The sequence below is a fragment of the Phacochoerus africanus genome, chromosome 6 (genome assembly GCF_016906955.1).
Source record: "Phacochoerus africanus isolate WHEZ1 chromosome 6, ROS_Pafr_v1, whole genome shotgun sequence".
NCBI classification, from domain to species: Eukaryota; Metazoa; Chordata; class Mammalia; order Artiodactyla; family Suidae; genus Phacochoerus; species Phacochoerus africanus.
The window spans coordinates 33,680,892-33,704,344 of NC_062549.1; the positions used below are offsets into that span (position 1 = coordinate 33,680,892).

General features: G+C 41.4%; 1 protein-coding gene across 3 annotated transcripts in view; it reads right to left on the minus strand.

Annotated features, from left to right (window-relative positions):
• FZD6 (frizzled class receptor 6) overlaps window positions 1-23,140 on the minus strand; it is a 35,022-nt gene extending 11,882 nt beyond the window's left edge. The window contains exons 1-3 of one of the 3 annotated variants that reach the window (XM_047783482.1): window positions 22,943-23,140; window positions 21,616-21,923; window positions 114-310 (exon numbers count right to left, since the gene is read on the minus strand). In XM_047783482.1, the coding sequence (XP_047639438.1) occupies window positions 114-310; window positions 21,616-21,792 (374 nt within the window). In that variant the 5' untranslated portion in view covers window positions 21,793-21,923; window positions 22,943-23,140. Of the gene's footprint in view, window positions 1-113; window positions 311-21,615; window positions 21,951-22,942 lie in introns of those variants that run through there. The other 2 variants (XM_047783480.1, XM_047783481.1) reach the window with 2 other exon arrangements.
• Between the last annotated feature and the right edge of the window lie 313 nt (window positions 23,141-23,453).

Below are 23,453 nucleotides of genomic sequence, written 5' to 3' on the forward strand. Positions count from 1 at the left end.
CAAACATTTGTTGAATTAAATAATGAAAGCCTACCACTAACATTATGGAAAACCAACACCAATATTAAAATATTATCAGTAGCTTTCAGTTGAAAGCATAAAACATAATTTACCTGTTACATTCAAGTTCCTCAGGCCATCGGATCCCAAAAGTATCCATTAATTTTTTGCAATCAGAATATACTTTCTCACAAAATTTACGACAGGGTGGAACCACATCAATTTGCTCTGTGCAGGTTGGTACAAAAGCTTTGCAAAGGAAAGTTTCAACATTTGGTGAACATTCCAGATTCGCAAGAGGGAGAAAAGGCTATTAAGAAAAACAGTAACACAAGGTTAGAAAACATTTTAATGTAACAAGTGAATGAAATTAATCCATAACTATTTGAAATATACATGTTTTCACTTCTACTCCAAAAGAATCTTTAAATCTCACTCTCAATACAACCAAATATTGAGGAGATAATTTTGTTTAGTTAGACATAAGAACCCTTCATATGCGATGGAATATTATTTTATTCAATTATGCACTTTTCAAGAGGGCATACTAAATCAAGACAAATCAAAAGCATGAGTTGATTGCTAGGTGAAACAGATTATACAAATATCCAACTTACAAGTCTATGTTGAAATCCCTTAACACTATATCGAGCATTCTGGAGAATAAAGGAATGTTTGGGGTAAAGGGAACAGCATGAAAAATGCAAAAGGACCATAAGACCATGGTGCATTCGGGGCAAGAAGTTCAGTATGATTAGAATATAAGGTCAAAGAGGCGAAGTCGAGGACAGAGGAGAGAGAGAGGAGACTGCGGAAGTTCTCCAGACCTGATCACAGAGCCCAAGGATGACATGCTAAATTCCCGGGATTTTTCAATAAGGAATGGGATACTGTATGAGAAAGTATTAACCAGGAGGGGTCTCAGCAGTCTCTAACAGCTGATTTTTTTTTTTTTTTTTGGAGGTTTCCGGCTAGGGGTCAAATTGGAGCTGTAGCTGCCTGCCTACACCACAGCCACAGGAACACAGGATCTGAGCCATGTCTGCGAACTACACCATAGCTCACGGCAATGCTGGATCCTTAACCCACCGAGCAAGGCCAGGGATCGAACCTGAGTCCTCATGGATACTAGCTGGATTTGTTTCCACTGAGCCGTGATGGGAACTCCCTGACAGCTGATTTTTGAATGCTAGTTTCACACTTACTAGTTTTATAACTTTGACAAGTTACGTAAATTCTCTGTGCCTTAGTTTCTTTTTTCTTTTTTTCTTTTTCAGCAGCTCCCATAGCATATGGAAGTTCCCAGGCCAGGGATGTAATCTGAGCCAGAACTGAGAGCTATGCTACAGCTGTGACATTGCCAAATTATTAACCACTGTGCCAGGGCTCGGATCGAATTCACAGAGACAAGCCAGATCACTGGCTCACTGAACCAGAGTGGGAACTTGGTGTCTTGGTTTCTTCACTTCTAAAATGGCAATAATAACAGCACTTGTCTCACAAGACCATTATGAGTCCAAGTTAATAAATGTAAAGCACTGGGAACTGGGAGGTACTCAACAAGTCTTCGTTACTGCGATGATCACCCTTTAGAGAGTGTGCATGTGTTCTGGAAAAACATGGTGAGTTGACCACATATGTCGATCTCCTTTCCCTCCTCCTCGTGTCCTTATTAACACGACAGTAAAGAAAAAAAAAAAAAAAGGTACTGATCTATCAGTAAGGGAACAAGAGGAATTACATTAGAATATCTGAGTTTTCCGAAGAAGAAAAGTGAAACAAAACAAAAAGAAAACCCCAAACTCTGAGGAACAGAAAGCTATTAGAGGAGTGGTGAGGACTTAATGAAGACCAAGAAGAAATGGAGGGATTCACATGGGAATGAGCTGCTTTGCCCTAAAGAACCTGAGAGTCTTAGTTCTTTGAAGCTAAACTTGAATGTTTACAAATTAGTTCCTCGCTACGTCACTCCCCAAGCCCGACCCCATGCAGCCAGATGATCAACGCATTCCACCAGGATGGTGTCCAGGCCAGATGGCGCAGAGATGTCCTGCACTTGGGTAGTAGGCACAGAGCAGGGCCGAAGGACAACCCACAGTGAGGGAAGAGATACTGAATAATAGCCTACCTATGGCAACAGGAAGCCCTCACTTTCTTTTCCTGCTCTGGCCCCCAAAGGGTGACATATATAGGCATATACCCACCATCCCCAATCTTTGAAAAAAAAAAAATCAATGGTCTTGAAGAAAAGACCTCTACACATTGGCAATGAAAAAGCCAGCTGACCTCAAGCTTACCTCCCTTTGAAGCCCACCAGTAACTAGCCCCATTCACACACACAGAGGTTTTCAAAGCCACACACAAATACAAATGGGCAGCCAAGGATCATCAAGCATTTGAAGAAAGCATCACAAAACACAAAGAGCAAAACAAGCAAGCAGATAAAAGGATATTTGGAGGAAACAGACTATTCAGGGAAGAAACAGAACAAAACACAAAACAAACAAAAACCTTAATAACTTAAATGAGAATCTATTGCATCCATTAAAAAGAATAAGAAGCTATGGAAGATTAAAAAAATAATAAGATAGCTGAGGCATTCCCACTGTGGCCCAGCAGGTTACGGCCCTGATGTTGTCTCTGTGAGGATGTGGGTTTTATCCCTGGCCTTGCTTAGAGGGTTAAGCATCTGTCGCTGCTGCAAACTGTGGCACAGGTCACAAATGTGGCTCGGATCCAGGGTTGTGTGGCTGTGGCCCCAGATGCAGATCCAATTGGACCCCTGGCCTGGGAACTTCCACATGCTGCAGGTGCAGCTGTAAAAAATAATAACAGTAAGATAGCTGAAATGAAAAACTCCAAAAAAAAAAAAAAAAGATTAGAAGATAAAGCTGAAAGAAGAGAGGGATAATCAGAGGATCAGTCCAAGTATCCAGCTCCTGATGAAAGGACTTCCAGAAAGGAAAGGGGAATTGGGACTGGGGGTGATTATCCAATAAAGAAGTTAACATTTCCTAGAAGGGAAGGACACCAGTTTCCAAACTGGAAAGGTGGGGAGCACCCTGCTACTAAGACATTTCTGGGCTAAAACTTCAATTAGGTCTCTTTTACAGAGATCTCTCTCACATTCTCCTCTTTTTCTCAAACCTCTAGTTTCACAGTCCATCTTCTCAGCTGATGATTTTGTTTCTAGTTTACTGAGAAATAAGAAATAATCAGAAGATAATTTCTAGATCCTCTCATGAAATGTACCAAGCTACCTGCAGCTTATCCATTCTCTCCCTTCCCTACTTCAGTGGTTGAACAGCTTGAATTCCAATCAACCAGCTCTTCCATTTGTACACGAGATCCCTTCCCACTGGTCTAGCCAAGGACTTTGTTCTGACAATTGCCTCCTCTTCTGCAATCATTTCCTCCCTCGATGCTATAATGACCCCCCAGCATACAAACATACTGTATTGTCTCTTAACATAAAAAAGAACAGTATGTTTCCCTGACTTCACAGTCCTCTTCCCACCCAAGTATTATTTCATTTTTCTATTCCCCTTTATAGAAAAATCCCTTTAAAAAGTTGTCTTTACACAGTTTCTCCAATTCTGCTCTTCCATTCCCTTTTGAGCCCACTCTCCAATCAGGTTTTGTCCCCACACTTCAGTGAAATTGCTTGTCAGGGTTACCAATAAACTTCACACTGTCAAATCCAACGTTCAACTTTTAACAACATTTGACACAGTGGACCCTGGCCTCCTCCTGAGACACTTTTTACAGTTGGATTCTAGAATACGAATTTTCCTGAATTCCTACTGATCTCACAGTCTGTTTCTTTTCTGATTTCTTCCACTTCTCAATTCTAAATACCGAAGAGCTCCAGGGCTCAATCCTCAGACCTCTACCCTATGTCCACCCACTTCTCAGGAGGAACTCATCCAGAACCATGGTATTAAATACAACTACACATGAAGGATTCCTAAATTTATTTCTGGTCTCCTTCTCTCCTGTGAACCCTAGACTTGAATGACCATCTGTCTCCTGGACAACTCCACTTGGCTGTCAACATTCATCTCAAACCCAATGTTCAAAACACAGCTCAAGCCCACTGCATGCTCTCACTCAAACACTCCCTTAGTCCCCATCTCAGTAAGGTGGCCTTACCATTCACCAGGTTACTCAGGCCAGATTCATCCTCTACCCCTCTCTTTCTCTCACCCTGCGGCCAATCCATCAGCAAATCCTATTGGCTCTCCCTTAAAAATATATTTCAAATGTGACCATTTCTCACCGTTACTGAGTTATTACATCTAGATCACAATCTCTTGCATCTAGACTACGGAAAGAGCCTCCTAACAGGTCTCACTTGTTAAGTACTCTTGCTGACCTTACAGTCAATCTCCATATTAACCCATGCTCCCACCAATGTGATTCTTTAAAATATGTTTGTCCTTATTCAAACAACAATAGAAAAAATTTCAAAGTCCTTAAGTTCTATAAGGCTAACACAATTCCTGGCCGCTAGCAATTTCATTTCCTACTGCATTTTCTCTTACTCCACTGCACTAAACTGGCCTTTTGCCTCTCAACATTCCATATACATTTCTGCCTCAGAATTTTGCATCTGTTGTTCCCGTCATCTAGACTACTCTTCCTCCAGATAGTCACATGGCTTGTGTCTCTGCTCAACTGTCACCCCAGAGAGGCATTCCCTGCCCATCCTACATAAAAAATTATAGTTATTCTCTGTTCCATTACTATTTCATATATTTCTTTATTGCCCTTATCACTATCTGACATTTCATTAGATTTCTAGTTTATATATTCACTAGTTTATTTCTTAATTTCTACCTTCACTACTAGAATGTAAATTCCATGAGGGGAAGGGATTTTGCCTATTTTATTTTATTGCTATATCCACAGTGCCTAGACCAGTGTGTGTGTGTGTGTGTGTGTGTGTGTAGAGTGATTTATCTATAAATATTTACTGAATAAATGAATAACTATCCAGAGCAATAAATGAACAATGACAAGTCATGTCAAAAAATTTCAGAGTATGAAGATAAAGAGAAGATCATAAATATTTCCAGATAGAAAAAAAAACAGGTCACATGCAAAGGAATTAAATTCTGAAAATTTAATAACATCAGATGCTAGAAGACAATGCAGAAATAGCTTCTAATATTCTGAAGGAATACTACTTTCAACCTAGAATTCTATACCCAACTGAACATTTAGGTGACAGTAAAATACCTTTCTGGCCCTGTATGGAAGTAAAAATTTTAACTTTCAAATATGTCTTTTTAGGAAGCAACTAGGTAGTATTCCTAAAACAAACTGACAGAGTATATGAATAAACCAGGAAGGAAAATGACATGGGACTCAGGAATTAGTTGAGCTGACACTAAGAATGAGGAAACCACAGCATGACAGCTACGTATCTAAACCAGAGAGCAGCCAGAGCATATGGGCAGGAGGACAGAGAGCTGAAGAAGGAAGACCTCCAAGGGGATGGCAGGGGAGACTGGAACTAAGAGACGGTGATGTTCTGAGCATCTGGGATAACTACTGCTAGATGTCTAACAAGTCTGTCATGCCATATGAAAATTAGCTGTAGGGGCACAGAAAACAAAACGAATGGGGAAAAATGCAATCGCTGCATTACCTACGGGGGGAAGGTATTAAGGAAATCAATGCAATCAAAGTATTATTTGATTCAGGGGTGTGAAATATTTAATATTCCTAGTAATGCTAGCACTGTTGATTTAACCAAAAACTGCATTAGGAGGCTGAGAGGAGAATTAAAAGTCATAGAGTAAGAGAAATAAATGATCAACTTGGGAAAGACTAAACAGATACTGACTGAAGTTCTAAACTGATGAATCAATAAATAACAGACTAAGCATACCTGAATATGGCCTACGCAGCAGAATGACACCTAAAAGAGCTCAAAGCGGCAGCCTTTGGGGAGGACAGAAAAGGCTGAGCAGGGTTATCATTTTTCTGTTAAAAGCCTTTACTACTGAGGGTTTTTCCCCAGCTTTGTTCAGGTATAGCTGATGTACGATAAACTGAACATAAGTAAAGTGCACCCTTGGATGGGTTTTGAAACCATTACTACAATCAAGGTAACACATTTATCCATCACTACCAGATGATTCCTCTTGCTTCTTGGTAAGCTCTCCTATCTCCCCCTCGTGAACACCTCCAGCCCTACCCATAACCTTCCCTGCCAACCACTGATCTGTTTTCTGCCACTACAGAGTGGTATTTTCTAGAATTTTACACAAAGGGAATCATACAGTATATATGCTTTTTTGTCTGGCTTTTTTTTTTTGCCTTTTTGTCTTTTTGCTATTTCTTTGGGCCGCTCCCTCGGCATATGGAGGTTCCCAGGCTAGGGGTCCAATCGGAGCTGTAGCCACTGGCCTACGCCAGAGCCACAGCAACGTGGGATCTGAGCCGCGTCTGCAACCTACACCACAGCTCACGGCAACGCCGGATCGTTAACCCACTGAGCAAGGGCAGGGACCGAACCCGCAACCTCATGGTTCCTAGTCGGATTCTTTAACCACTGCGCCACGATGGGAACTCCATTGTCTGGCTTCTTTTATGCAGCATGATTTTGAGATTCATCCATGCTGTTTTGTGTAATAATACTTGGACAATCCCACAATCACAAGGAGAAATTTCAATGCCTATTTCTTAGTAAGTGAAAGGCCAAATAAACAAAAAATTTAATAAGTATAAGATGTGATTACAACACTACCATTAACAAGTCTGCTTTAAAGGGCACACACAGATCCCACACCCAAAACCTAGAGGACAAGGCCTATGGAGATCTTTGGACCAGTGAAGAGTTCACCCCAGTTCACCCTGGGGCCAAGTGACTGAGCCAGGACAGGACAGCCACAGTTGTACACTGAATCTCCCTTATTTGAATGGTGCTGAGGCCTCTTTGTCACCTAACAGAAGCTTGTTGGAGAGCAAACACTAGAGCACTTTTCTCAATTTTCTCTGTCCCATGGGGGCAAACACCCAGCCCATGTGAGTACGCTCCTCTGAGACTGAGGTGGAACAAGGGGAGGCATAGGCACCTGGTTTTTTACTTTCTTTGTTTACTGTCTCACATAAGCCCAATTCCTAAAAATGTTGGCTGTCTATTGATCAGCTACCACGATGGAGAGAATTAAAACACAGTATGTTTAACTCTTATAACTCAGAAGCCATTCTGCAATAGCTATAAATAAACTGATGGTCAGCACTTAAGAACTATTATTGCCCACTTTAAGGGCAGACAAAGTGAAAGTAACATTTTGCTACGTTAAAACAATTTTCTTATAGGGCAAACACAGCAAGGCACATCCTCTGTTTAATTTTTCTAGTGCCAACGTTGGTTAATTCAATAATGCTGATGTTTGTGCAATCTGCCCAGGGTAATTCAGATGCTGAAAGCTCAAACACCTCCAGGGGCTGGGAAGATAAATTCCAAAGGGCATAAGACAGCAGGAGTAGATGGGGAGCAGCTGCTACTCAACTTTAGGGGACAGTTATTTGGGAATGAGAGCACAGAGCTGTCAGGTATTGCAATTTTGTCATAATAAAATCAAATCTGGATGTAAATGCGAAATATCCAAATTAAAAATTTTTTAATATGAACATTCAAAATAATGTACAGGACAAATAAAACATGTCTTCAGATCAGATTCAGTGAGGGCCACTAATGTTCAAGCTTGCAGCAAACTTAAGAATTTTAAACTTGGAAAGGACCTGACTAGACTTTCAAGTCTTTTGTTTTTAAACTGTGTGTGTGTGTGTGTGTGTGTGTGTTCCGCCAAGGAATGGCTTCTTTAAGTAAGAGGTTACAAAGAAGCCTTATATTATTACATAAATAAAAGCACATTGCTCTGGCTGTGCAGGAAGCCCTCCCTCTGAGATACCTCTCCTGTTCCCCTTCCCCCACCAGTGACCTCAAATTTACCTCAGAGATTACAGTTTGAAAACCACTGACCTAATCCACACCTCAGATTACAAGTGAGAAAATGGAATCTAATCTCTTTTTTGTTTTGTTCTTGTTTTTTGGCCACACCCATGGCATGTGAAGTTCCCAGGCCAGGGATCGAACCGCACCACAGCAGCAATCTGAGTTGCTGCAGTGACAATGCCAGATCCTTTTTTTTTTCTTTTTTAATTTTAATATTAATTTTATTTTATTTTATTTTTTTGTCTTTTTGCCATTTCTAGGGCCGCTCCCACGGCATATGGAGGTTCCCAGGCTAGGGGTCGAATCGGAGCTGTAGCTGCTGGCCTGCACCACAACCACAGCAACGCCAGCAACGCGGATCCGACCCACGTCTGCAACCTACACTGAGCAAGGCCAGGGATCGAACCCACAACTTCATGGTTCCTAGTTGGATTCGTTAACCGCTGAGCCACGACGGGAACTCCTTTTTTTACTTTTTAATTGTTATTTCCCCAATACTTTTTTTTTTTTCTACTCTGCAGCATGGTGACCCAGTTACACATACATGTATACATTCTTTTTTCTCACATTATCATCCTCCGTCATAAGTGACCAGACAAAGTTCCCAGTGCTACACAGCAGAGACTTGTGTGTTTTGCTTTTTAGGGCTGCACCCAGGGCATATGGAGGTTCCCAGGCTAGGGGTCCAATTGGAGTTGTAGCTGCTGGTCTACACCATAGCCACAGCAACAAAGGATCAGAGCCGTGTCTGTGACCTACACCACAGCTCACAGCAACGCCGCATCCTCAACCCACTGAGCAAGGCCAGGGATCAAACCTGCCTCTTCATGGATGCCAGTCAGATTTGTTAACCACTGAGCCCTGACGGGAATAATGCCGGATCCTTAAGCCACTGCATCACAAGAGAGCGCCGTGGAATCTAATTTCTTACTGAAATTGTTATTGAAACACAAAATGTGGTCTGAGTAGAATTTAAGTGCCCTTCTTCCTGAGCTAATGCTACTGATAATACATGAGGGCTTTGATTTATTCAGCATCTACCGTTAGCACCATTAATTAGCTATTTCATATCCCAGTTCTTTTTACAAAAATCCTGTGAGAGAGATGTTCTTATCTCCACCTCACAGATGAGGAAACTGAGGCTCTGAAAGCAGCATTTATAGAGTCACATAAGCAGTAAATGGCAACCAGGAGAGGAACCTGGGGCCACATGACTCCAAATCTGTCCTCTATGACCTTGTCTGTCACTAAACTGCCACCCAATTCTCCCTGAAAATTACCCTTCCTCAGCATGAAAAAGGCAAAAACCCCAACAAGATGGAGGGTGACAAGGATATCAAAAGGGGACTGAGAATATTATACATGAAACAAAACTCAACAAATGTTCACAGGACACATTAATCAAAGACAATAAAACCTCAAACTATGTTTATCATATTCCAGGTAATACATGTATCTCCTGAAGCAAATAATCCCAGAACAAATAATTTTAGAACAAATAATAATAGCACTTCAAATAATGGATAGTCAGCCTATTACTGAACTCATCCCAAACGGGTGAAAAAAAGAGAATGAGCATATTTCCCTAATCTTTTAAGTAAGATTCTTGATAGGAATCTTTTATGTTCTTCCACAAAATGACCTGGATATCATTCTCGGAAACCAAATCTTGACTTGACCCATTGTGACATTTCTGTGTCCTTAATCTTATATTCAGAATATCAGCATAGTCTTAAACCAGTCTTTAGCATGGCAAGTGCTATGTAAACCCATGAACTGAGCAAAGGTTCAAACTTTTAGGCTCTTTAGTCAGTTCCCTCTCTCTCCCATCAAGGACACACCTTCTTCAACTCTCTCAGTAACCAGAGCCTTCATGGTCTCACGGATGAATTCTTTTAAAATTTCATACTCTAAGAAGCTCAGAAACTCACTCAATAACTAGCCATAGCATAAAACATCAATACTTCTTTTGAAATTCTAGCATTCAGTAATAACTAAAATAGTTCTGTTGATTATACGTTTGACACTCAGAGAAATAAAAGGCAGGCACAAATGGCCAGCTCCTGGCAGAAATCCTGTGGTAGTTACTATTAGTCCTGGCAAGAACGAGGAAGAAGAGAGCAATTAGAAAGGCAAACCATACCTTCATTCTGAAAAAGAGCCAGAGCCAAACTATGATAAACAGACAAAGAGAACCAAAGTATGTGGAGTGTTTTACATAATCCTTTACTAGAAATAATGGTAGCTCTGTAATTCTGGTTCCGGTTCTGCTGTTAACCAGAGCTGGTGTCATCTTTGGCAGATAATTTTCTGCCTCAGAGCATTCCTCAATAAAATGAATGTGATGAACTACTAGATGGCCTCTAAGGACAAAATATGGCTAGAATTTTATGAAGAGGGTAGCGAAGACTTGAGTAGCAGAGCTGGACATAATTTCAAAGCAACTCTAGGTACTACAATTAACTTTTCTCCTTGGTAGGTAACTAGGTAATTCTGTCTTGCACTGAGCTCTAGAGTGAATATACACATTTCCACCTGCCCAGCAGTCCCATTGTGGGGAATCCCAAAGAAGGTGGGATGCTACAGAAGCTTAAGGATGCATGCAGGCATGCGACCTGACAACAAAAACACAGGCACGAATCTAAGGCTGGACAGCTGGATGCTCCAGATATTGAGATTCTTATACAAAGGAACAGTCAGATTATTTGATGGAATTGCAGGGGGATCAATAATGCCTATAGTGCCAAATAAGGGTCCAGGGACAATGGTTCAGGAAGTGTCCAGTGGCCTGGGCACTGGTGACAGACTGATCTTGTGGTATGATCTTAGCTGTGTCCTGGTTCCCTTTGCTCCTCCCTGGTTTTCTAGTCTCTCCAGTGATCTAATAAGTGATCCAACAACCATCCATTTTTTGCTTTCGTCAGGCAAAGCTGATTTCCATTGTTACAAACAATAGAAAGACCAACTGGTACCGTGATTAGATTAAAAAAAAAAAATGGGTTGTAGGTGACCTCAGTGAATTCTCAGGGAGAAATTCTAGAACTGGTTTTCTGGCCTAACTGGGACCAAAAGTGAGTGAACATTCTGTCAGTATTTAAAGATTCTGGCAACCCACGGTATATAGTAGAAAAATAACTAATTGTATTATGCTTATAATGACTTAATCTGGCCAATGCTGTTTTCTTCAAAAGGAATTTACTTTCACCTAGCAAGGCAAGCTACACATCACCAACTTGCCTCAGAGCATATTGCTCATATTCTCAGAATGCCTACTTCTGCTACACTCACCTTTTCCTTAAAACACACAAGTTATAGAGTTCTCGTTGTGGCGCAGTGGTTAACAAATCTGACTAGGAACCATGAGGTTGCGGGTTCGATCCCTGCCCTTGCTCAGTGGGTTAACGATCCGGTGTTGCCGTGGGCTGGGGTGTAGGTCGCAGACGCGGCTCGGATCCTGCACTGCTGTGGCCCTGATGTAGGCTGGCGGCTACAGCTCCGATTAGACCCCTAGCCTGGGAACCTCCATATGCTTCGGGAGCAGCCCAAGAAATGACAAAAAGACAAAAAACAAACAAAAAAACAAACAACAACAACAACAAAACACACAAGTTATGATGACATGGTAAAGGAAGAAACCCTAGTATAAACCTGGGATTGGTGGTGCTATAAGATCCTGAAGAGAAACTCAAGAGTTCCCTGGTGGCTTAGTGGGTTAAGGATATAGCGTTGTCACTGCCGTGGCTCAGGTCACTGCTATGGTGCAAATTCAATCCCTGGCCCTGGAATCTGTGCACACCTTGGATGTGACTACATATAAACAAAGCTAGAGCATTCCCTGATGAGCCTAGTGTTTAGGATTCGGTGTTTTCACCACAGTGGCCCTGGTTCAATTTTTGGTCTGGGAACCGAGACCCCGCATCAAATCAATGCACACCATGGCCAAAAAATATATCTATATAAAGCTAAGCCTGAGCAGTATCTTTTCTGTCTTGTTTCCCTTAGTGTTAAAGATGCAGGTTATATAAACATTTGTCACTTTTCTGAGGCATGAATCAGAATCCCCCTGGTACACAGAAGCAAGCCACTTTACTAGTGACCAAAGCCAAGAGACTACAAAGCAGCTGAGTCTCAGCTCAGGATTTGTGCTTTCTACAAATGGTAACACACACAGTAACTTTCAAGAATTGGTAAGAGCTTTATTTCTTACTTTGAAATGGTCCCAAAAATAAAGCCAACTTCTAGTAATAGAAATGAAAATTGAGAGAAGATGACTAAGTTTTAAAAATGATTGAAAAAAAAAGCCATGGGCCTTACCTAGGCAACAGACTCACTAAAAATCTAAAGGGGTCCTTATATGTTTACACTTCACAAAGCAAATACTGTCAAGGTGGTTACATGGGAATGTAAATGGACTACTGCATAATCGAGTGGTGCCACTTTGCCACTTATTATTATTAATATGACCAATCTCAGTCAACTTCTTTTAAAAAAAACAAACCCAAAGCAGAGCCTGAAATACAAGAGAAAAATAATAAATAAGATTAGGATTTTGCATTATTTTTAATTTTTATTGTTTTTGGTCTTTTTTGTCTTTCTTTAGGGCCACACCTGAGGCATATAGGGGTTCCCAGACTAGGGGTCCAAGAGGAGCTATAGCAGACAGCCTGAGCCACAGCCACAGCAATTTGGGATCCAAGCCACGTCTTCGACCTACACCACAGCTCATGGCAACGCCAGATCCTTAACCCACTGAGCGAGGCCAGGGATTGAACCCACATCCTCATGGATGCTAGTCGGGTTCATTAACTGCTGAGCCATGATGGGAACTCCGGATTTTGCATTATTTTCACAATGAAAAACTTGATATTTTTTAAGTAGTTCTTAGTACCAAGCATTATAAATTTTAAACCATTTCTCCTAAAAGAGCTTTCCTTTGGAAATTAGACAAATATACATAGTTAAGTGGTTGGCACTGCAAAAGAATCTGTCCACTGGAGTCAATTTTTTAATTTAAATCTTGTAACTCAGTGTGCCAAAATGGTGGAGTAGGAAGACCCTGAGCTCACCTTCTCCCACGAGCACACCAAAATTACAACTATTTACAGAGAAACTATTGATGAATGTGACCTGAAGACCAGCAGCAAAGATTTTCTACAACTAAAAGAATAAAGAAGTAACCACAATGAGACGATGGGAGAGCGAGTGATGCCGTATAGTCCAGACAGTCCCCAGGGTAGGCAACCCCCAAAAGGAAGGATAATCACAGCTGTAGAGATTCTTCCCAAGGAGTGAGGATCTGAGTCCTATGTTAGGCTCCCGAGCCCTGGGGTCCTGCACTGGGAAGAGGGGCCCCAGAATGTCTAGCTTTGAAGGCCAACAGGGCTCACATATAGGACAGCTGTAGGGCTGTAGGAGACACTCTGCTCTTAAAAGGGCATATGCAAAACTTGACACACTCTGAGTCCTAGTGCAAAGGCAGTAATCCGACTAGGTCAGACCCACTTGCTGATCTTGGAGAGCCTCCCAGAGAGGCAGAAGGCAACTGGGACTCCCCCTGAGGAAAGACACTAGTGGCAGCCATTGGGGAGCTCATTCTACCATGAGGCCACTTGTGCTGGCAAGTGCCATTCTGGAGTCTTCTCCCTAACCTTTCAGTGGCAGGGGCTTACCCACCCACTAGAGGCCTAGCAGCCACCACTCAAGGCAGGAATTGCAGCCAACAGAGCCAGAGACCAGCCCCGCCTAACAGGGTGCCCACAGTAATCAGCCCAGGCACAAGAGAAGGGTTCACACAGCCCATATGGTGGGTACCTCTAGAGCATATGGCTCTGGTGTGCTAGTGGGCCCCATTGCATGTCTCTTACACAAGACCACTCCTCCGAGATCAGGAAACCTGACTGACGTACCTAATACATAGAAATAAACACAGAGAACTTAGAAAAATGAGGAGGCAGAGGAGTATGTTCCAAACAAAAGAACAAGACAAAACCTCAGAAGAACTAAGTGAGGTGGAAATAAGCATATAAAGCATATAAGCAAATAAAGAGTTCAAGATGATTACAAGGTGCTCAGTGAACTTGGGATCAGAATGGATGAACAGAGTGAGAAATTTAATAAAGAGTTCAAAAATATAAAAAAAAGATTACATACAGCTGAAGAATACAAACAGCTAAATAAAAAATACACTAAAGGGAATCAATAGTAGATTAGATAATACAGAGGAACAGATCAGTGAACTGAAATACAGAGCAGTGAAAATCACCCAAGCTGAACAGAGAAAAGAAAAAAGAATTTTTAAAAACAGGAGATAGTTTAAGAGACCTCTGGGACAACATTAAGTACACCAACATTCACATTGTAAGAGTCCCAGAAGGAGGAGAGAGAGAAAGTGGCAGAAAATTTATTTGAAGAACGCTTGTAATTTGAAAAACTATAATTCATATTCAGGTGCACATTCAACAAACATTAATGAATGAATACGTGACAAATATACAAAATAGAGTAATAAAACTTCATTATCTACATGCCACATCCTCGAAGAAAGGAAGTAATCACAACACAATAGTCTTCCCACGTTCTGAAAGAACCATGTCCCTTTCTTTGTGGACAGGCTCTCCTGAAGGCATAACTAATAATACCCAAGACCATGGAATATCAAGCGATGGCCCTAGGAACTTTGTGCCTATCAGCAGAGACTCCCTGGAGATATACCTGTTCACACACAGGTCTAATCCCTGATTCTACAGACTCAGAAGACGTCAAGGTACTTTCCCTATTACTGCAGTACAATGTCAGAAAGGAAGGTAAGTTACAGTTTCTAACTCTAAAACCCAACAGTAGCCCACTATACATACAACTGATATGTAACACCTTTTCATGTCTATTTTTTTTTTAATGACTCACTTTCAGAATAGTTACACTTATTTTCAGAAAGTCTTCCCTAAAAAATAAAGAGATGAGTCACACTAAACGTTTCCTTTTGTACAGGGTAAATGAGCAGAGAATAAGGAGGAAAGGAAGGGGTCCACTAATCATCTAAAAGCAGATGAATACACTTTAAAACCACTGCCCAATAGAAACAGATTTTTTTCTTAAGTTTCTTTATATAGTTTTCCCCCCATCCCTTGATTTTTAATTGAATAGAGACATTTTAGTAGTGCGTATTAACAGGTGGAAAGGAAAGGGTTGTTTTGGCAACTTCCCTTTATTCGGTCCAAAAGCAGAACAACCACATGCTGTTCCAAACACAATACATGACTTAGCTTTTGCCTAGACCTTAATGAAGGCAATTCAAAAAGAAAAATACAATATTCCGGTTTCCATTTTTCCTAGATCAGTCTCAGTTCTTTTTTGGATGAAATCAGTCTCTCAAGGGACATCAGCCTCACAATGTGAGAAACAATACTCTACATATGAAACAAAAAGCAACACAATGGAAAACCAGCAGCCATTTGTTTTTCCACTCAGGAGAGTCAGACTGTACAACATCCTTTTCATTACAAAGCCAAGTTACTAATCAGAATTGTAAATTAACTCTTTGTAATACAAATGACTTCATTTGCAGCAACCTGGATGGAACTAGAGACTCTCATACTGAGTGAAATAAGTCAGAAAGAGAAAGACAAATACCATATGATATCACTTATATCTGGAATCTAATATAAGGCACAAATGAACCTTTCCACAGAAAAGAAAATCATGGACTTGGAGAAGAGACTTGTGGTTGCCAAGGGGGAGGGGAAGGGAGTGGGGTGGTTGGGGAGCTTGGGGTTAATAGATACCATTGCCTTTGGAATGGATTAGCAATGAGATCCTGCTGTGTAGCTCTGGGAACTATGTCTAGTGACTTATGATGGAGCATGATAATGTGTGAAAATAGAATGTGTACATGTATGTGTAACTGGGTCATCATGCTGTACAGTAGAAAAAACATGTATTGGGGAAATAACTATTAAAATAATAATAATAATAATAATGATCTAGAACTTAAAAAAAAGCAAATAACTTCCATCAGGTAATAAAACAAGGAAAAAAAATCAAAGTCCCTTATTTCAAGCAATCTCTGAAACAAAACTAAAGGACTAGGATACCTCAGTCAGATCCTTTGGTTTGTCATAAATTTGACTTCCACATAAAAAATTATGTTCCACAAGTAACATATTAATAAGAATGCACAATAACAACTATTTATTACACACTATGTGTGTGTAGTCCTTGAGAACATTTACAAGTACTTTAAACCAGGGTTCAGCAAACTACAGGCTGTGGGCCAAAAATGATGCACAGTTTTTGTAAATAAAGTTTTAATGAAGGACATCTACACTCATTTGTTTATGTACTGTATATGGCTGCCTTTTTGCTACAACTGAAGAGCTGAATAGCTGTGACAGAGACTGTATGGTTTGCAAAGCCAAATATATTTATTATTTAGCCCTTAGTTTGCATTCCTTACTCAAAACCAGTGGGTCTCAAACTTTAACACACATAAGAAACACCTGGACAGCTTGTTAAATCAAAGTTTCCTGAGCTCTACTTTCACAGATATGATTCAGTAGGTTGGGATGGGATCCATGAACTTGCACTTTTTTCCCTTTTTTTTTTTTTTGTCTTTTTACAGCCACACCCGAGGCATATGGAGGTTCCCAGACAAGGGGTCCAATCAGAGCTGTAGCCGCTGGCCCATACCACACCCACAGCAACGCCAGATCTGAGCTGCATCTGCAACCTACACCACAGCTCAGGGCAACGGCAGATCCTTAACCCACTGAGCAAGGCCAGAGTTGGAACCTGCATCTGCATGGATACTGGTCAGATTCATTTCCACTGAGCCACAACAGGAACTTGAACTTGTATTCCTAACAAGCTCTCAAGCTGGTGGTCTATGATCTAACCTTTGACAACCACTGCCCTAAACCATCGCATATAATCACAGATCAGCAATGACCACAAATGCTATAAATTCTATTAAACAGGACAGCCATCACACAAAATGAAAACTAAGGAAGGCATAAAAGAGAGAGAGATGGATCTCTTGACTTAAGCGGAATTCTTGGTAGCTAAGAACGCACAACTAGTTACCATAATCAGAGATAATTCTTCAGTCCCTCATCTTAACAATAGTTCATGGTGAACACTAGAAATTCAACAGGGACCAGCAGGAACCAAAGACAGCTGGGTTGGAGGTATAAAATCCAATCAGTTCCTTAGAGAAGCTATAAAACAAATTTATTTATTTGTTTTAGTAAAAGCCAAGATGTATGCAGTTATAACTTAATACTTGACTGGCCTATAGATTAAGTCCTAAAGTACAAAGTTTAAAAAGAAATCTGACACATACAGTTTATAAGAGTCCAATCGAAAGATTAAATCCTCCACTCCATATAAATATAAATGGTTAAAATCAAATTCTTTAAATAAATTCAAGGAGTTCCCATTGTGGCTCAATGGAAACAAATCCAACTGGCATCTATGAGGATGCAGGCTCAATCCCTGGCCTCGCTCAGTGGGTTAAGGATCTGGCGTTGCCGTGAGCTGTGGCATAGGTCACAGACGTGGCTCAGAACCTGGCATGGCTATGGCATAGGCCAACAGCTGCAGCTCCGATTCCACCCCTAGCCTGGGAACTTCTATATGCTTCGGGTATGGCCCTGAAAAGATCAAAAATAAATAAATAGGGAGTTCCTGTCGTGGCGCAGCGGTTAACGAATCCGACTAGGAACCATGAGGTTGTGGGTTTGATCCCTGGCCTTGCTCAGTGGGTTAACGATCCGGCGTTGCCGTGAGCTGTGGTGTAGGTTGCAGATGCGGCTCGGATCCCGCATTGCTGTGGCTCTGGCGTAGGCCGGTGGCTACAGCTCTGATTAGACCCCTAGCCTGGGAACCTCCATATGCCGCTGGAGCAGCCCAAGAAATAGCAAAAAAAAAAAAAAAAGACTAAATAAATAAATAAACAAACAAATAAATAAAAAAATAAATTCAAAACACGTGTCAAGCTATTACAAAAAAGAACATAGAGCATATCAACTGATGTATTTTATTAGAACTAGGCTCAGGCAGATCAAAAATGAATGATATGTAAACCACGTAAAAATATCAGTGTCTTTCACTCAAGACTCCGCAGAAGACAGAAGAGGAAGGTAAAGATTTGGAGGGAAAATTCTCTTTGCTGATTTATTAGTACAGGAAACATCTCCGTTTCCTTTATTCAGGTTTTACTGAACATCCACCATGCTCGGAGGCACTGTACTAGGCATTAAAGATAGAAATGAATAAACATCCCTATGTTCAACAAGCTTGCAAGCTAGTGAGAGAGCCACGTAAATAACTGCAACACAGAATGATAAGTACACAAACAGCTATATGTATTATACACTATCAGAGTGCAGAGAGTGAGCTGATTAAATATGCCTGGGAGAAAGGTTTTCAAGGTTTGGAAGGTTCACCAAACACAGAGTTATCGCTCTAATTGAGACCTGAAGAAACTGAGCAAGTGAAGAACCATAGGTAGGTATGGAGCCCAGGAGGCAGCGGATACAGTATGTGCAAAGGTGCAGAGTGAGAGAGAAGAGCATGCATTTGAGTTCTCCAAAGAGGTCATGGGAAGGGATGAGATAGGAAGCTGGACAGGAAGGCAGGTTCTCATATAAATAGCCTTGGGTGCCATTCTAGTTGGGTCTTTATTTTTCCAGCTTTAGGGAAATGGTGAGGAATTTTCACCCCAGAGGGGACTGCACAGATTTACATTTTAATAATATCACTTTGGCACCATCAAGGGAGGAGAGACTGAAGCCTAAGGATTTTATTTTTGATGAAAAAATTCTAATGAGACTTTGTATTCAAGGCATGGATGAGAAAGAGAAGGGCAGAGCTGATTACTAGTTAAAAAAAAGCCCCCCGTTTAATACTTATTGAAATGAAGTCCACGAAAAAGCAGCAAAGACTGAAATGAACACATGGCATTCTGATCTAAGGGAATATTTTCATTTTTATCCAATGAGGTCAAGGATTAAAAAAAAAACCTACAAAAACAGTTAAAGGTGATATTATGGTCCATGTTGGCAGAGAACACTTCATCAGATCACAGAGCTCAGATTTTGGACAAATCATAACTTCTCTGGGCTTCAGGTTCTTTACTATATGATGACAGGTTCGAGGGTTCTTAACTTGGGCTATAAATAGAAGTACCTTTCAATATAATTAACTTTGTAATCCTACTCATTTTATTTAAATTTAAACATTCTCTTATTCTGAGAAGGCGTCAATGGCACAACAGAGGTTAAGAAGCTCTGCAAGATATTTAAGCTCACTTACAACTCTCAAATTATCGAATATTGGACATTTAATACAGGAACTAAAAGAGAAGGCCACTGGCAAAGGACAAATAAGGGTAGGGTGATAGGAAAAGCATGATACCATGGAGAAAAAAATAATGTATAGGGATTTAAAGTCTGACTTAGGTTGATATTATTTTGCTATTCCATTTCCCTTTCTTCTTTTGTAGACTTAGGTTAGTGTTGGTATTAAATGACTGCTTGATGACTTTCTTCTATATCCTTAAACCAAATGAAGTGCGATTTATGGAATAAAACTTAATAGTAAAGGCTAAGAGAAATGTTAGTGTACTAGTATAAGAGAAGGATGAGAAGAGATTAATAATATCAGCAATCAAATAAAGTAAGTAAGAAAAAAGATGCCTTCTTGATAATGTCCTGACACAGCTACCTGGGAAGGAAGCTAAGTAAATAAAAATAACCTTTTTTGGGGGGTCAGAAACAACTGGTTTTAAAAAGACATGTGTAGAGGAGTTCCCGATGTGGTGCAGTGGAAACGACTCTGACTAGTAACCACGAGGTTGCAGGTTCGATCCCTGGCCTTGCTCAGTGGGTTAAGGATCCGGTGCTGCTGTGAGCTGTGGTATGGTTTGAAGATATGGTTCAGATCCTGTGTGGCTGTGGTGTAGATGTAGGCTGGCAGCTACAGCTCTGATTTGATCCCTAACCTGGGAACTTCCATATGTCATGAGTGTGGCCCTAAAAAGCCAAAAAAAAAAAAAAAAAAGACATGTGTAGAACAAAAACTAGTTCTTATCTTATATTTTACTACCAGAGCTGCATCTCCCCCTGTCTTCATAATGGAACTCTATGATAAGGAACACTAAATTATCTGAATTTACAAGGTCAATGTCAATTGACACTGAGTTTAAGTACTAACACTGACATTACGTATTCAAACTTAAAATGTGTGTAGCTACTATACAAAAAGAAAACCAGAATTTGGTTTTTTTGGCCATTCAGCATGCAGTTCTTGGGCCAGGAATCAAACTTGTGCCACAGAACAACCTGAGCCACAGCAGTGACAACGCCAGATCCCTAACGCACTGAGCCATCAGCGAACTCCAGGAAACTAAATTAAAAAAAAAAAATTAAGAACTCTATGAGTTATAAAACACATATTATCAGAGAAAATGTGAATGAATGTTATAATTATTCCTTGAAGTTACTTAAACCACATACTTTATTTAATCAGATTAAACAATCAAAATAGTTCTGATTAATCAATGGAAATCTCACATCAACTGCTCAGGGTTCAAAATGACATGTGAACTGGTTTGAAAAACCACTGAAAGATTACAATAACATAATTTGTAATATCTTTTCAAAGTACTTCAACTTAGTATTCAAAAGCCCTCCTATCTTAGACATGAGTCTATAATGAGGTAGCTGGATAACTATTCAACTCAACAGCAATGGAAGACTTCTGAAGCTGCACAATCAAGTCTGGTCGGTTTTAAAATCAGGGTCTATATTAAAATCACCAAAGTTTCAACTCTTAGAAACAATCTGATGAGAAAAAGCCTTTACCATCCTCAGTTATTCTGAAGAAAAACGACAAAAACGTTTGTCTTCTTTCCTTCACGAGACTTACCAACCCAACAGATCTCCAGAAGACAGGTTCCTGCCTCTACAGGTAACGCTTTCCTCCCACACCTCCCTAGCAATCTGCATATCTCTAAACCAGGAGCAGGTAACTGAGGCACCTGAGGCAATCTTTAGTGTCACCCTATTCCTCCCCTGATGTGTGGCTTCTTTCAACCGTATCTTACAAAGCATACTAAGCACTACACTTAAAAAAAAAAAAAAAAAAGGTCATCTTTTAGCAAAACACCATTTACAGCCTCCAAACCTACTAGTCCTTGATTTACCTTAGAAAAATAGGGCCAAGTGAACAAAAAGACTACTTATGAAAACATATGCAATCCAAGCACTTTTAGTCCATGAACTATATAGATTGTATGTTCAATGAATTAGGAAAAACTCCAAATTCACATTTCTAGAGGAACTACCATAACTGACTCAGGAAAGTAAAATATTTGCTAGGTGCAAGATATTTAAAATCATTCATAATTATACTTAATATAAAATGAACCTGATCTTAAGCAAATCCACTCAACAGTGCCATGCATGCACACAACACATATGTTAGTAAGGAGACTTAACTTTCAAAGGGATTTATTCAAAGTAGGACTTGTACACAGCTTGATGAAATCCCTTACCGTGTTTTTTTTAAAAAAGAAAAAGCTCATTACAGTTTATTCCAGACCAAGCATAAGCTATTTTTCCATAGAGGTATGAAGAACTACTCACCTCCATTTCCACAGCAGCAATACTCTGGTCATAATGACCCATCAAATTAGGGAAAAATGTCATGTTGTAGGCCATTTTCATACATCTGGGAACAGTAATTGGTTCACAGGTGAAAAGACTGTGCCCTCTTATGAGGGGCAGAAAAATACATGTCCACAAAAATGTAAACATTTCCATTCTCTTCAAATTCCTAATTTTACCACATGGCTTGGATCAACTGCTCTTTTCATTTTCAGATTTCCATCCAAAGATAAAATGTTCAAATTCCTCATTTAATTATTTTACCATTCTGAAGGAAGCTCTTTTTCCTGAAAATGAGCTCTGGGTCAATGACTGTAAAAACAACCAAAAGGGTTTATCAGCAACATTTGTCATAGACTCAAATGCGGACGTCAGAGCGCAGAGTTGAGACCATCACCCTTAGGTAACTAACAGCGGGAAAAGGACGGAAAATTTTGTCCCATCGAGATAATCTTCCACCTGCCTTGGCAGAGAATCTATCACCTGCTGAGGAAGCCTCAACTCTAGGGAACGGATGATAGGTTTGCGCTGTATGGAGCACAGGGTAAAAGCGGGCACCGGATGAGTGAGATGGAGAAAATGGTGGGGGTGGGAATAAGTTTAAAGGGTTGATAGAACTGGAAAATCTAAAAGCCCTTTTTGAGTATCTTTTCCTCTCCCCCCCCCAACTGGATATATTATTACACGCACCGGAAAACTGAATCCCAGGGATATTCCCTAAGATCTAATGACTTTTTAAATTCTTTCAAGACTCTAAAGGGGCAGTTTGGGTGGCACTTTTCTAGGGTTATACCATTATGTTTTTAAAAAGGCTAACTAGAGGGCGACTTCTAGGCTTCCTATTGCAGAGGAGCGAAACTAGTGTTCAAGGACTGGGGGCGGGGAGTAACGATCCCACGGAAAAGGAAAATGAGCAAAGCTGTCCGGAGAGAGCGACGGAGTCTCGGTGGGAGGGAGGCTGTGGGCCCCGAGCCACGAACAACCGCACCCCCTCACCCCGTCCCCGCAGCACCCAGCCGTGCCCCGGCTTCCAGCGCCGGGCCGGGAACCTTGCCCCACCCCTGGGCACCTGCCTCAGGCCCTGAGACCTGCAGAGGCGTCTCTGGCCCCGCGGGGACCCGGCATCGCCTTTTCCCAACTTCCACCGAAACTTTGGCGGCTGAGAACCGGCCCGCCAACACCTTCCCCGCACCTGCGGCCCGGAGCGCGCGCCCCTGGCGCGCCCTGCACCCCTCGAGGCCCGCCCCGCTCGCCCCCGGAGCCCCCAGCCACGTCCGACCGCTCAGTCGGGGCCGCGGAACCTCACCTCGAGCTGCGGTCGAAAGCAGCCTTCTCTTCCGTCCCCGTGCAGCCCACCGAACCCCCGAGACCAGAGACGGTACCGGGGAGTGTCCGGGGATTTCAGCCACCTCAGGAGCCGCACGGGGAGCCAGCGCTGAGCAATCCCGCGAGACTGCGCCGCCAGGTCGGTCGGGCAGGTCCCGGCTCGCGGCGGCGGCGGCGGCGGGCCTGGCTCTCCGCCCGAGCCCCGCCCGCGCTGCGCTGACCCAGCCAGGCTCTGGGCCGCCCTGCGGGGTTTGGGTGAACCGTGTTACTGTGCTGGGATCCCGCAGTTGGGCCCGGGAGGAGCCTCCACCTTTCGGTCTCTTACGTGCTGTCCAAGTGGGTTCAGCCTGGAAGGGTTTTTTTTTTTTTTTTTTCCAATTTTTTGCTGATTCCCAAATGAAGCTTCCTTTAAAAGAACCCAATTCATTTCGAATTTCAGGAGCCAAGAGTTCTGTAAAAGTCAATTGCCCAAGTGACCTTAGTTGGAAAGT